We start from the raw sequence: 13,012 nt of genomic DNA, 5'->3' as shown, positions 1-13,012 counted from the left end.
AAAATAAGATATGATGGGAAGCAGACTTGGCCCAGTTATCACATGGTGAGGGCATCCATCTACCACATGGGAGGTCCACGGTTCAAACCCCAGGCCTCCTTGACCCGTGTGGAGCTGGCCCATATGCAGTGCTGATGCGCACAAGTAGTGCCCTATGCACCTATGCACCTCTATGCACCTAACCAGGGTGTCCCCGCGTTGGGGAGCCCCATGCGCAAGGAGTGCACCCCGTAAGGAGAGCTGCCCAGCGCGAAAGAAAGTGCAGCCTGCCCAGGAATGGTGCCGCCCACACGGAGAGCTGACACAACAAGATGACACAACAAAAAGAAACACAAATTCCCGGAACCGCTGATAAGGATAGAAGCGGTCACAGAGGAACACACAGCAAATGAACACAGAGAGCAGACAACTGGGGGTGGGGGGGAAGGGGGAAGGGGAGAGAAATAAATAAAATAAATCTTTAAAAAAATAAAAAGAAAAATAAGATATGACATATGAAAACCAAATAATAAAATGGTGGAAATAAATAATGCATTTACAGTAATATTATAGAATGTGAATGGATTAAACTCCCCAATCAAATGATATAGGCTGACAGAATTTATTTTAAAAAATATATGAAATAGACAAATAAACTGTAATAGCCAAACTATTCGCCATTTTGTAAGCTCTCCTTTATAATAAAGAAGCAAACTCTTAACCAATTATTGGAATTTACCCTTTGGAAATCTCCTAATTGTTTTTAAAAGCTAACGTAATTTGCTAATTATTTTGAGACTCTTACCTTGGTTCAAAATCTCCTTGAATGAGCAGTTTCTCTATTAATAAACCCATTTAATGATTATTAATATATATATATGAGCCATCCATATACTGCCTACAAGAGACTCACATTAGACCAAGGGATACAAACCAGCTGAAAGTGAAAGGCTGGAAAACAATACTCCATGCAAACAGTAAACAAAAAAAGAGCAAAGATAGCTATACTAATATCGGACAAAACAGAATTTAAATGCAAAAACATTACAAGAGATATAGAAGGCCGTTATATATTCACAAAAGAGACAACCAACCAGGAAGAAGTAATAGTCATAAATATCTATGCACCTAACCAAGGTGCCCCAAAATATATGAGGCAAACTCTGGCAAAACTGAAGGGAGAAATAGACATCTCTTCTATAATAGTTGGAGACTTCAACACACCACTCACATCATTAGATAGAACAACTAGACAGAAGATCAACAAGGAAATAGAGAACTTGAACACTATGATAAACAGGCTAGACCTAACAGACATATACAGAATGTTGCACTCCAAATCAGCAGGTTATACATTCTTCTCAAGTGCTCATGGATCTTTCTCCAGGATAGATCACATGTTAGGTCATAATACAAGTCTCAATAAATATAAAAAGATTAAAATTATACAAAGCACCTTCTCAGATCATAATGGAAAAGTAGCTGTAAATCAGTAATAGATGGGAAAGGGGAATATTAGCAAATCTGTGGAGGCTAAACATCATACTCTGAAACAATCAGTGGGCCACAGAAATTGTAAGTCAAGTTAGTAAACATATTGAGAGGAATGGAAACGAGAACACAAGTTATCAAAATTTATGAAATGCAGTGAAGGTAGTGCTGAGAGGGAAATGTATAGCCCTAAACACCTGCATTAAAAAGGAAGATCTAAAATCAAATCCAATGAAACAACTAGAGAACTAGAAGAAGAACAGCAAACCATTGCTAAAGCAAGCAGAAGGAAAGAAATGATAAGGATTAGGGCAGAAATAAATGAAATTGAGAACAGAAAAAAGAGAGAGAGAGAGAGAGAAAACCAACAAAACCAAAAGCTGGTTCTTTGAGAAGATCAATAAAATTGACAAACTTGTAGCTAGACTAACAAAGAAAAAAAAGGGAGAAGACACAAGGTCGGAAATGAAAGGTTGAAGTTACAACTGACCCCACAGAAATTAAAACCATCATAAAAGGATATTATGAGGAAGGAGCTGTGGCTCAAGCAGTTGAGCTCCCATTTATCATATGGAGGACCTGGGTTTGATCCCCAGGACCTCCTGGTTAAAAAAAAGAAAGAAAGAAAGAAAAAAGGCATCTCAGGCCTGTACAGAGGCATGGCGAAACAAAGCACCAAAAAGACAGTGATGCAACCAGATAGGAAAAAAAAAAGGATATTATGAGAAACTGTATGCCAACCCTACACTGCCTCTACAAGAAATACAAGAACTTAACAAACCAATCACATTTAAAGAGACTGAATCCATCATCAAAAATCTCCCAGCAAAGAAAAATCCAGGACTAGATGGCTTCACAGGTGAATTCTACAAAGCATTTCAAGTAGAATTAACACCAATCCTGTTTAAACTCTTCCAAAAAATTAAAGAGGAGGGAAAATTACCCAACACATTTTATGAAGTCAGCATCACCTAATACCAAAGCCAGATAAAGACACTGCAAGAAAAGAAAAATTACAGACCAATCTCTCTAATGAACATAGATGCAAAAATTCTCAGGAAATACTTGCAAATAGAATCGAACAGCATATCAAGAGACTTATACATCATGATCAAGTGGGTTTTATTCCTGGTATGCAAGGGTACTTCAACACAAGAAAATAGTTAATGTAATACACCACATTAACAAATTTTTTAGAAGATTTATTTTATTTATGTCTCTTCCCTTCGCCCCGTTGTCTGCTCTTCGTGTCCATTCGCTGTGTGTTCTTCTGTGTTCATTTGCATTCTTGTCATGCAGCACCAGGAAACTGTGTTGCTTTTTTTGTTGTGTCATCGTGCTGCGTCAGCTCTCTGTGTGTGAGGCACCACTCCTGGGTGGGCTGCGCTTTTACCGCTCAGGGCGGCTCTCCTTGCAGGGCACACTCCTTGCACATGGGGCACCCCTACGCAGGGGACACCCCTGGGTGGCACGGCACTCCTTGTATGCATCAGCACTGCATGTGGGCCAGCTCACCACATGAGTCAGGAGGTCCTGGGTACCGAACCCTGGACCTCCTATATGGTGGCGGACACTCTATCAGTTGAGCCACAACTGCTTCTCCACATTAACAAACTGAAGGAAAGAAATCATATGAGCATCTCGATCAACACAGAAAAGTCATTTGACAAAATCTAACATCCTTTATTGAAAAAAATACTTCAAAAGGTAGGAATAGAAGAAAAATTCCTCAATATGATAAAGAGCATGTATGAAAAACCCACAGCCAACCTCATACCCAATGGGGAGAGGTTGAACGCTTTCCCTCTAATATCAGGAACAAGACAAGGATGTCTACTCTCACAACAGTTATTCAATATTGTGCCAGAAGTTCTACCTAGAGCAATTAGACAAAAAGAAAAGAAGCATCCAAATAGGATAAGAAGTAAAATTCTATTTGCAGAAATAATCCTGTATTTAAAAAGTTCTGAAATGTCAACAACAATGCTAATTGATCTAATAAATGACTTCAGCAAAGTGGCAGGATATGAGATCAATATGCAAAAATGAGTAATGTGTCTGTACACTAGTATTGAACAATCTGAGGAGGAAAACGGGAAAAATTCCGTTTACGAAAGCAACAAAAAGACTCAAATAGGAATAATAATAATAATAGGAATCAATTTAACCAGAGAAGTACAGGACCTATACTCAGAGAACTACAAAGCAATGCTAAAGGAAATCAAAGAAGACATTAACAAATGAAAAGATACCCTGTGTTCATGGATTGGAAGACTAAATGTTGTGAAGATGTTAATTTTACCCAAAACGATTTATGGATTCAATGCAGTACCAATCAAATATCCAACAGCCTACTTTACAGAAATAGAAAAAGCAATTACCAAATTCATTTGGAAGGGAAAGTGCATCCAAATAGCTAAAAGCATTCTAAAAAAAGAAGAGTAATGTGGAAGGACTTTCACTGCCTGAACCTGAAATACATTACAAAGCTACAGTGTCCAAATAGCATGGTACTGGCATAAAGAAAGATACATTGATCAGTGAAATAGATTTGAAAGTCTAGAAATAAACCCTCACCTCTACATTGGGAAGCAGCTGTGGCCCAAGCAATTGGGTTCCCGTCTACCATATGGGAGGTCCAGGGTTCGATTCCTGGGGCTGACTGGTGGAGGCAAGCTGGCCCACGTGGCAAGCTGGCCCAAGTGGAGAGCTGGACCATGTGGAGTGCTTGCCCGTGCAGGAGTGCTGGCCCACACGGATAGCTGGCTCAGCAAGATGACACAACAAAAAAGACACAGAGGAAAGACAATAAAAGACACAGCAGACCAGGGAGCTGAGGTGGTGCAAGAGATTAAGCACCTCCCTCCCACTCCAGAAGGTCCCAGACTCGGTTCCCAGTGCCACCTAAAGAGAAGACAAGCGGACACAGAAGAACTCACAGCAAAAGGACACAGAGAGCAGATAGCGAGCCCAAAACGACGAGGGGGAGAAATGAGAAATAAATAAAACTTTTAAAAAAACACACAAAAAACCCTTACCTCCACAGTCAACTGGTTTTTGATAAACCTACTAAGTCCATATTACTGGGACAAAACAGTTTCTTCAAAAAATGGTGCTGGTAGAACAGGATATTCACAACCAAAAGAATGAAAGATTATCCCTATCTCACTCACTATATAAGAATCATCTCAAAATGGATCAGAGACCTAAATATAAAAACCAGGACCATAAACTCCTAGAAGATAATACCGGGAGACAGCCATAAGATCTTGCGGAAGGTGGTGGTTTCTTGGATCTTACACCTACAGCACGAGCAACAAAAGAGAAAATAGATAAATGGAACCTCCTCAAAATCAAACACTTTTGCACCTCAAAAGACTTTATCAAAAGGGTGAAAAGGCAGCCAACTCAATGGGTGAAAATATTTGGAAATCACATATCCAATAAGGGTTTAATACCCATGGTATATAAACAGATGTTACAACTCAACAATAAAAAGCTAAACGACCCAATTTTAAAAATGCGTAAAAGACTTGAATAGACATTCATCCAAAGAAGAAATACAAATGGTGAAAAAAACACATGAAAAAATGTTCAAAATTTAGGGAAATGCAGATCAAAAGTATAATGAGATATCATTTCACACCTATTAGTACTATTAAAAAGCTGGAAAACTGAAAATGTTGGAGAGAATGTGTTTATTCACTGTTGGTGAAATGTAGAGTGATACAGCCACTGTGGAGGACTGTTTGGCAGTTCCTAAATTAGTTGAATATAGACTTGCCACATAACCTGGCAATACCACTGCTAGGTATATTCCCAGAAGAACTGAGAGCAGTGACATGAACAGACATCTGCACGCTGATGTTCACTGCAGCATTACTGATGGCCAAAAGATAGAAACAACCCAGGTGTCCATCAACTGATAACTGGATAAACAAACTATGATGTAAACACACAATGGAATATCATGCAGCTGTAAGAAGAAAGGAAGTCTGAAGCATATGACAACATGGACGAACCTGCAGGACATTATGTTGAGTGAAGCGAGCCAGACACAAAAGGACAATCAGTGTATGATTGCACTATTATGAACTAAATATAGTGTGTAATCTCATGGAGATAGTAACTAGAATATTGGTGACCAGAAAATTGAAGGAAGTTAGAGAATGGAAAGCTGAAGGCTAACTTGTACAGAACTGGTAAAAAGGTTGTTTATAAATCTTTGGAAATGAACAGAGAAGGTGAAAGTACAACATATTGCTTGTAACTGCCAGTGGTATTATAAGGGTATGACAGTGGTTGAAAGGGAAAGTCTAAGGTCATGTACATTACTAGAAGGAAAGCTAAAAAATGTAACATGGGACTATATAACATAGTAAAACCTAATGTAAAATATGAATATGGGTAATATTTCATATACAAGACTGTTTTTCTTTGAAACTGAACAAATACATGTTAATGTTATAAGATATTAATATGGGCACACAAAAAAACCCATGATGCTAAGTGAAATAAACCATATACAAAATACTATATATTATTTGACTCCATTTTTTAGCTTTCCTTCTAGAAATGTACATGACCTTAGACTTTCCCATCAATTTCGCTTAAGCAGCGCACTAAAGCAAGAGAAAAAAGTCCTACAAATTGGAAAGAAACTGTTTTTGCAGGCATTATGATTGTCCATGTAGAAAATTCCAACAAATCTATAAACGTTAGTAGAAATATGTGTTTAGCACGGTTGCCAATTACCAGATCAAAATATATGATAGCATCAGAAAATCTTAACTGTACACACTATGTTCAATTGACTATTATTTTCTGTGTAGAAAATACATAGCTTCTAACGTGTAAATAACAGTCTTGTTCCTTGCAGGAGTCATATGCAGAGCCTAGTTTGTTGTGGGACTGTTAGAGAAGACTATAAACAACAGCAATGGAAAAGGTAAGCTTTAGACCAGTGAAGAGAGAACTTTAGCAGAACCTCGACTTCAGGTTAGCCCTGTGCGCCCCGGTCAGCAGAGCGTGCACCTGTGGGCATGGACGCCGAGTCCCGGCGCGCCGATACCTGGACCCCCTTCTCCCATTGACCAGTGTACTCTTCATTTGTCGTCAGCCACCGCATCCTTCCTTCCCCGTGGCGCATGTTGTTTTCCCACTGGCCTTCGTATATATTTCCTGATTTGTAACTAGGAAAAAATAAACAGATTAAAAATAATCAGCTATCTTGCATACAATATTTACTTTTAGGACATTCTTTTGAACTTTCTCCCTGAATATCCTTTAAGAAATCCAACCTTTGTGCCCTTACAATCTTTAAATTCAGTGACAGACGTGTTTGGAAAAAATGACCATCTTGGGGATTAGAGGAAGTCATTTTGTTAAATCTTCCGGCTGTTTAATAAGGTGACAAAGTGGGTAAGATTTAATCTTCTAAATAATTGTATTGTTTCGGAATTATCTAATATCTTACCCCAAACAGCCTTAGAATATTTCACCCCATCTGCCCAATCTATTAATCAAGCAAATGTGCCAACATTCTCCAGAAAACATACACTAAGTAAATAGTGTAGATTCATGACTGATATACAGAACAAAGAAAGACAGTTTCTACATATAATGAAGTGGAACAGTGTGATAACACATCGCTGAATACGGTGTTTTTCTAAGTTTTCCAGGAGAATATTTCCATCGCAGTGAAGATGCTACTGGGGCTAAGTTAACTTTTCCACCCTGCTTACGTGGGCCATGTGTCGTTCTCGGGGGGGTCTGCCGCTATCTTACACAGCCTGACTGGGCTCGGGTGAAGCCCACAAGTGCGTGCCTCCCACGCCCCGGCGGTGGCCGCCGCACCTACCATCTGATCCCCCAGCCCTTTTTGAGGTTGTCGACCCAGTCTCCTTCGTACCACGAGGTGCCCTCTTGATTGTAGTAAATGGAGCCCTAAAACAAATAATACAATTTTTAAAAATCACCCCTTGTAAACCAAATGATTGTTTTCATTGAAAGATAAAAATAAATGAACTTAAGAAGTATAAATTATGCAGAAGTCAATACCATACTTAGGCAAGACACAAAATCCACGTTATGCTTCTGGTTTGCAAAGAAGAAAATGGTAAACTCTCCATCAAGGGAGAGTAAGTTAATGTCCTAAGTCAGTTACTCACAACAAAGTGCTGCACTGAGGCCGCTGCAGCAGCTTCCGGTCAAATGAGCGTCTCGGAAATCCTGCTTTGCTGTGGCCTAAACTGAATAGCAGCGCTTTCCATATAACGTTTATGTACCAAAACCGTGTTTATTTTATCCATTTTTATATCTTACTCTTTTTTTTTTTTTTTTTTTTGCCTCAGAGTGTAAGTGCACACAGTGTGGCCTTTTCTTGATGACCGCTGGGGCTGGCGCTAGCCTCTGTGCAAACCGATTAGGATCTACACTGAATGGCCTCGAGCTGCTTGTGTGCCCACTTGCTTTTCTCTCGCTGTGTGTGCAGATGTGATTTTCTACATTCTTCCTCATTATCAGTCAACTTGCTCCTGCTTGTGGCTGCCTGGGAGCCGACATCTAGAAATCGCCTTCCCCAGCCCCTCCAATATGCCTGGCCTGTTCTGCTAAAGCCCACAACCCAACCCAGCGCCCAGTTCTGGATGACGTAGGAGGGTCGGGCGATCTTGGCGAGGCCCCGAGCAGCTTCCCCTCGCTGAAGGGAGAGCAGAGCAGTCGGCGGTTGGGTGCTCAGGCCGGCCCAGCCCCCTGCCCGAGCTAACCTCTCCTGGCTCTCTGGGCCTGCCTGGGTTAAGGGAGAGGGCTGGACCAGATCTCTAGGTCCCTCTGCAACTCTAAAATCCAGGTTTGCTTTTAGGCACGGGCTGTGGAAATCCACCTTGGTCTCTCAGAGGTGCTTTGGCTTACTTCCAGTAACTCTGGCATACATCTCATGAAAGGAATTTTTATTCCAGTTTTATCCCATCTGGTCATTCTATTTATACGGGAAAATCAGCACATAGATCAGGGCTCTGCAGAAGTAAAATGGAAGATGAGTTTCATTACCTGGGCTGTTAAGGTAAAAAAGACAGCTTTAGCCAGAATCCGCAAACGCTTAGGGCTGGCCCCAGATCTGCTTCGCCCTTAACTCTGCCTTTTAGAGAGCACTGCCTGAGTTAGAGGCATTGATTTCTGGAGAGCACCTAAATAATGTGTTCAAGTCCATCCATCTACTTTTGTGGATTTGACAATAATACCTTTTTTCCCTTTTTAAAAATTTATTTATTTCTCCCTCCACCTCGTTGCTTGCGCTCGCTGTCTGTTCGTCTTCTCTTTAGGAGGCACCGGGAACGGAACCTGGGACCTCCCATGTGGGAGAGAGGTGCCCAATCACGTGAGCCCCATCCACTCCCTGCTTGCTGTATCTCTTATTGTGCTTCTTTGTTGTGTCTTTTTGTTGCGTCATCTTGTTGCATCATCTTATTGTGTCAGTTCGCCATACTGGCCCGTCACTTCAGCTTGCTGCCTTGCTTGTCTTCTTTAGGAGGCAATGGGAATGGAACCTGGGACCCCCACCATGTGGTAGGCGGACACCCAACTGCTTGAGCCACATCCACTTCCCGTGACAATAATATCTTAGTAGGCAATGTTATAAGTCATTTAAAAAGAAAGAGTTCCCAGTTGTTTAAGAAAGCACACAGGAATAAGGGCCCAGTTGCAGACTTCAGGAAAGTCACAGAAGACTTTGTGACAATACCCTTCCAGGGATACGTTCCAACCTATCAATGCTCAGCCCATAATTATTCTTTTCTTCTCTTACGACATTTGCTAAAAACATTGCTACAGTATTTTATCATGCTATATAAAGGCAAAATAATAATAATACCAAAAATAGCAGCCATAGTTACTAAGTATACCCCAAATTGCTGGTGGGAATGTAAAATGGTGCATTTTGGTTCCTCAAAAAGTTAAACACAGAATAACCATATGACCTGACATGTCTACCTTCAACTACACGCCAAAGAGAATTGAAAACAGGGACTCAAACAAATCCTTGTATATGCATGTTCATCACAGCATTATTTACAAGAGCCAAAAGGTGGAAACACCCCGTTTTCCATCAGCCAATGGATAAACAAAATGTGGTCTATACATACAATGGAATATTATCCAGTCATAAAGTGGAATTCTGACCCACGCCACAATGTGTGAGAACCTCAAGAACATTATGCTGCATGAAAGAGTCACAAAAGATCTCAAATGTTCCATTTATATGAAAAGTCCAGACGGGTAAATCGAGAGACAGAAAGCAGATTGTTGGTTACCAGGGGATGGGATGGGAGTGGCAGAATGGGAGAAACTGCTAAAGGGGTAAAGGTTTTATTTTGGGGTGATGAATATGTCTGGGAACCAGACAGAGGTGGGGTTCCATAAAATTGTAAATGTACTAACTGCCTCTCCAATGTTCCCTTTAAAATGGTTAATCTTGTGATGTGAATTGCATCTCAATTTTTTAAAATGCTGGCTCTCTACCCTTAGCAGCCCCCACTTCTGTACCGCCTGTCCACAGATGGGACTCTGTCACGGGGCTGCCTTCGGGGAACCCCAGGCTTGCCTCACCTACCTTCCCATGTCTCTTGCCGTGGCACCAGTGGCCGACGTAGGACACGGGCTGAGTGCTGCATTTGAACATGCCAAAGCCGTTCCTCATGCCGTTGACGACTTCTCCTTCGTAGGTGCTGCCGTCCGGCCACGTGTACACACCGTGGTTCATGGGGATGTTCTTCACAAAGTCCCCCTAAGGCAAGACGGTCCTAATGGTGTCAGCGGGAAGGCACTGGGGAGAGCCCAAATCCCGTGGGCTGTTCCAGACCCCGCCCTGGCGACAGCGCCTACTGTCTTGACTCCTCCCAAGTCCCACCCTTGACTCCTCCCACCTCCCCCCTTTCCTTGTCAGCACTCCCCTTCTATGCTCGTCATAACCTCCACTGGGAAAAACCTGGAAGAATAAAAGATCTGCAAGGCTGTGGGTAGACCAAGCTCCAAGAAGCAAAGCTGATGACTTGGCCACATGGTGGCTTCCAGTCCTGACCACGGCACTTAAAAAAAAAAAAAAAAGACATATTCCTGGTACCTACCGTAAAGAGCCTAAGACATATTCCTGGTACCTACCGTAAAGAGCCTAATTCACTGGGGTCCAAAGTCCCTCCAGGGGAGTCTGATGATCCGCCAGGCTTGGCGATCACTGAAGGAAACTCTTCTATCTGCCTGGAGTTCATCAAAATTCTCTGCAGACATGTCAATCACTAAGGTCCCACCTGGAGACATCTTCTAGAGAACCTGCTCTGCTCGGGCCCAGGGTATCTGCTGAGTGGGCAGCTCTCAGTACAATGCACCAGCCAGCCAGACCCCCGTCAGTTTCCCTTTCAAGAATCTGAACTCATTGGAGGCAGCCAGTAGGCCAGAAAAAGTGACAGACTATGCGGCCTTGCCAGCAGGACAGCAGTGGCCTGACCACCGGTCAGATCCCAGGAGGGCCAGCTGACCTGCCTGAAGACGCTTTGCTGGGAGCCCAAACTCTGCCCACAGACCCTGTAGCGAGGCTGCTGGGGCAGTTCTGTACCTACAACCAAATGACGCCCACCCAAGACTCAGTGGAAGGTGAATTTCCAGTGACAACCCGAGGGGACTCTGCAAAATTGCCACGGGGGGCCCAGAAATCTTAAATGCTGGAGAAAGGCTGGTAAAGGCACTGGAGGGGCCAGTCGCCGGGCACCCCTGGGCTCAAGGCTCGCTCGCTCCCGACAGTGCAGGGCGGTCCCTTCCCGGCTCTCCCTGTGCCTCTGCAGCGCGTTGCCCACTGTCCTGCTGCAGGCAGCTGGCCCCGGCCTGCCTCTGTCTTCTTTATTTGGAGACACATATTTCCATTTCTAAACACCGACCGCACATGAGTAGCTCTGGAATTGTGACTTTTAGAATAGCATTTCAGGCGCTCCCACCTTTCATGGGTGGGAATTTGTTAAGGGTTGAATTGTGTCCCCCAAAAGATCTGCTCAAGTCCTGACCCCTAGACTCTCAGAATGTGGCCTTATTTGGAAAAAGGGTCACTGCAGATGGAATTAGTTAAGGTGAGGCGGGAACAGGGTGGGCCCTTGATCTAGTGGCTCGTGTCCTTGTAAGATGAGTAGGAGAGGCAGAGAGATGGGGAGGAGGAGGCCATGTGGCAATAGAGTCAGAGGCCGGACCCAGGCAGTTACAGGCCAAGGCATGGCAAGGAGGGCTGGCAAGAGCAAAAGCTAGCAGAAGCCAGGAAGGAGTCTTCCCCTGCCGCCATCCTGATTTTGAACTTCTGGTCTCCAGGACTGGAACCGTGAGAGAACAAATTTCTATGGCTTTAAGCCACCAAGTTTGTGGTATTTTGTTATGGCAGCCCTAGAGCTGATACGGAACTGCAACTGGTGAGCAATCTGGTTCTAGCGGTCAATTGAAAAAATAAACATTCCCCTAGACCCAGCAAGACGGGTTGAATGGAATCTGCACGTATGAACCGATTATGGCTGGATCTCTTTAAAAAAAAAAAAAAGTAGAGAAGAGAGCAAATAATAAATTATTTGTGCTTTTTACAAATTGGAGGGGCTGAACACAGGAAGGGGTGCTTGATCATGCCCCGAATACATACTAGATTCCCAGAACCACCACCCCCGCAACAGCACTCCAGAGGCCCACGGTGGCCACGGATTGCTTTCCGCCTTTCACCTTATTCTTTGGTTCTGTGAATTTTTTAAAACCCATGTGCTGAATTATTTTTTTTGGAAATAGTGTGTTTAATTGTGGACACCTGGGCACTAATATTCCTAATTACAGCTTGCAACTATCATTATTTGCTTTACCTCATATTTCAATCCATCGGCCCAAATATAAGTCCCTTGTCCGTGCATGAGTCCTTCTGAAAACATGCCCTTGGAAACAAAACAACAAAGAAACGCCTTAGAATGTAGTTATTCAACCGCCCAGCAAGGCTCCCGTGCCCGGCCCGGAGCCTGATTCTCCCTTACATACGTGTGCACAGGCTTGTCTACGCAGTCGGCCACGCCAGGAGACAATTGCTCAAGCTGGCGCTGCACCCTCACCCATCCTGTTACACAATCTGAGGGAGGGGTCCAAAAAAGTCCAATTCCCTGAAACCTACCCCAGACAGTTAATGAGCTGCAAATTCTATCCAAGTCTTCCTTCCTAAGCTATTAGAAAACTCTGTATTTCAAAAGACGTCATATACTTTTGGTGTTGCCTTTCAACATCTAAGGATTTTTTAAAAATTATTAAACTAGATAAAACTGATTAAAACCATGATTTGCACAATAGCCAAAAGGTGGAAAGAGCCCAAGTCTAAAGGCAATCAGAGTAAAAAGTGATAAAAACCACACCCAGTTCCTTCTCGGAAACAGTTTAAAGAGGCAGGGTGGGTGCAGGAAAGAACAAGACCAGACCGAGTCAGAAACCGGGCCCTCACCCAGCGGCTCTCACGCTCTCCTGGAGCACGTTACAGCAGATGGTTGCA

At 42.9% G+C, this 13,012-nt stretch overlaps 1 protein-coding gene across 3 annotated transcripts in view; it reads right to left on the bottom strand.

The window, feature by feature from the left end:
• The window catches only part of RSPH10B (radial spoke head 10 homolog B), a 79,376-nt gene that overhangs the window by 59,687 nt on the left and 6,677 nt on the right, over positions 1 to 13,012 (bottom strand). For all 3 annotated transcript variants that reach the window (XM_058285777.1, XM_071211140.1, XM_058285779.2), the window contains exons 4-7: positions 12,345 to 12,413; positions 10,079 to 10,252; positions 7,331 to 7,416; positions 6,542 to 6,662 (exon numbers count right to left, since the gene is read on the bottom strand). In XM_058285777.1, coding sequence (XP_058141760.1) covers positions 6,542 to 6,662; positions 7,331 to 7,416; positions 10,079 to 10,252; positions 12,345 to 12,413 — 450 coding nt within the window. The remainder of the gene's footprint in view (positions 1 to 6,541; positions 6,663 to 7,330; positions 7,417 to 10,078; positions 10,253 to 12,344; positions 12,414 to 13,012) is intronic.

This window comes from Dasypus novemcinctus, chromosome 23 (assembly GCF_030445035.2).
Source record: "Dasypus novemcinctus isolate mDasNov1 chromosome 23, mDasNov1.1.hap2, whole genome shotgun sequence".
NCBI lineage: Eukaryota > Metazoa > Chordata > Mammalia > Cingulata > Dasypodidae > Dasypus > Dasypus novemcinctus.
Note: the sequence above shows the minus strand (reverse complement) of the source record. Positions and strands in the feature narration are given on the sequence as shown.